We start from the raw sequence: 1948 nt of genomic DNA, 5'->3' as shown, positions 1-1948 counted from the left end.
GCTGCCCACTGCTGGCGCAGAAGTTGCTGAATGAACCTCTTCCGCGGGGTGGTGTTTCCTTTGTCGGAAATGCTGTCCACTGCTGCCACGGAGATCGCTGAATGAACCTCTTCCACGGGGTGGTGTTTCCTTTGTCGGAAATGCTGCCCACTGCTGCCACGGTGATCGCTGAATGAACCTCTTCCAAGGGGTGCTGTTTCCTTTTTTAGAAATGCTGCCCACTGCTTCCACGGAATTTGTTAGTTGAAAACTTCTTCCATGGGGTGGTGTTTCCTTTTTCAGAAATGCTGCCCACTGCTTCCACGGAACGTCACTACCACGCGTCGCGTTTCAATTCGGAATAATACAATCGCGGTATTAAAATCCGGCTAGAAGGACCAATGTGGAAACTGTATTGATTATTAATTGTGGAACGACGTGCACTTTTAACAACGATTTATTGATATTATGTACATGTCATTATGTATACTTGATAATGAAAATATTTATGTATTTTTCCGACGCGTGCCCGTTGACGGGTTGTTGGTGACTCTCCGTTCGCCACCCGTTCGTCCAGGAGGGCGGTGATGAATAATTTTGGGGGTGGTATCGAACACCCGACGAGAGCCGAGCAGCCGAGAACTCCGGGTGGTACCACACAGCAGCGTTGCGTGGGGCAAGATTGTTTCCTCAATTTGTTCCAAACTAAGATTTTCCTCGCCATAACTGAGGTAGCTGCCGCCATCGAGACCCATTTGGATGATTTCAACGGTTTTCCAAACCCGGAAGATCATGCTGCCATAAAAACGAAGTATGCATACCATTAAGTTTTCAAAACATCTTATTCCCCTTATTCATACAGATTCATGGAACGTTATAATGTTCCGGGTGTAATTGGGTTTGTGGATGGCACGCATATTGCAATAACAAACCCAAGATTAAATATTGAACACCAGTACCTAAACCGTAAAGGTTTTGATTCAAAAAACGTTTATATTAATCATCTCTTTTTGATGATTTTCGGGATTTAAAAGTAAAATTTCCTAGGTCTGTGGTCCAAATAATAAAATATTTCGAATAAATGCCGCACATGGGGGTGCAAACCATGATGCGTTCATTTGGTGGCAAAGCAATATTGCTCAGATTTTGGAGCAGAGATTCACAGGGGGCGATAGAACGTCTTGGCTCTTGGGTAACTAAAAAAATTGCATTTGAAATGTTATGGCAATGAATTCTTCAGGTGATAGTCGTTACCAATTACAACCATATCTTATTACACCAGTGAGGAATCCTGCAGATGATACCCCTGAACATCGTTTAAATATAGCACACCGAAGTGCAAGATCATGTGTTGAACGGTGTATCGGTATATTAAAGGCCAGATTTCGGTGTTTAATTCAAGAACGGGTACTTAAATATGCACCAGTGAAAGCGGGCAGTATTATCAATGCGTGTGCAATCTTACACAATTTTATGGTTGCACGAAACCTTCCACTACCTCCAGAACATGAGATCCTGAAACACATGGATGACCCAGGTGACAACGACGACGACGATTTGGTGTCGGAACAGCCCCCAAATGAGGCACGAATGATAAATATAGCTCTTAAAACCAGTAAATTTCATGCTCTGCAGTTTTAACCTCACATAATATTTTTATTTGCACCAGTTTATTTCACACCAGATCATTTGTTTTTATAAATATTTGCTAGTTTTGTTTTGTAAATATTTTGTTGATGAATGTTTCCATAGTATCAATATTTGATGTTTAATTTTAATCTCACATAAGAATTATTTGTTGTTTAAAATTTCACAAGATTACATGGCGAATTTATATGTTCTTTATTGCTTTTTCGAAACTTTAACACTTGTTTAGTTGTCGTTAATATTAGAGTCATAGTAGTTGAACATTTAAAATGGAATTGAGGTTAAATAACACCGAAATACGTAGCAGAAGCGGAGGGCGCGG

At 40.8% G+C, this 1948-nt stretch overlaps 1 protein-coding gene across 1 annotated transcript; it reads left to right on the top strand.

The window, feature by feature from the left end:
* The first annotated feature begins 566 nt into the window (after window positions 1–566).
* Window positions 567–1620, top strand: LOC135129108 (putative nuclease HARBI1). Its single transcript, XM_064056189.1, has 3 exons — window positions 567–790; window positions 842–945; window positions 1220–1620. Exons 1-3 carry the CDS (start codon window positions 567–569, stop codon window positions 1618–1620), a joined length of 729 nt encoding a protein of 242 aa, XP_063912259.1.
* The last annotated feature ends 328 nt before the right edge of the window (window positions 1621–1948 follow it).

This window comes from Zophobas morio, unplaced genomic scaffold (genome assembly GCF_036711695.1).
Source record: "Zophobas morio isolate AGI-343-1 ecotype UQ-CSIRO unplaced genomic scaffold, CSIRO_AGI_Zmor_V1 ptg000014l, whole genome shotgun sequence".
In the NCBI taxonomy this organism is placed as follows: Eukaryota; Metazoa; Arthropoda; class Insecta; order Coleoptera; family Tenebrionidae; genus Zophobas; species Zophobas morio.
Note: the sequence above shows the minus strand (reverse complement) of the source record. Positions and strands in the feature narration are given on the sequence as shown.

Excerpts from the sequence above, each read along its gene's own strand:
- LOC135129108 (XM_064056189.1), top strand. The coding sequence starts at position 567 with ATGAATAATTTTGGGGGTGGTATCGAACACCCGACGAGAGCCGAGCAG. Across the intron at positions 791-841 it reads CATGCTGCCATAAAAACGAA|ATTCATGGAACGTTATAATG; the intron begins GTATGCATACCA and ends TTATTCATACAG. Across the intron at positions 946-1,219 it reads TGAACACCAGTACCTAAACC|GTGATAGTCGTTACCAATTA; the intron begins GTAAAGGTTTTG and ends TGAATTCTTCAG.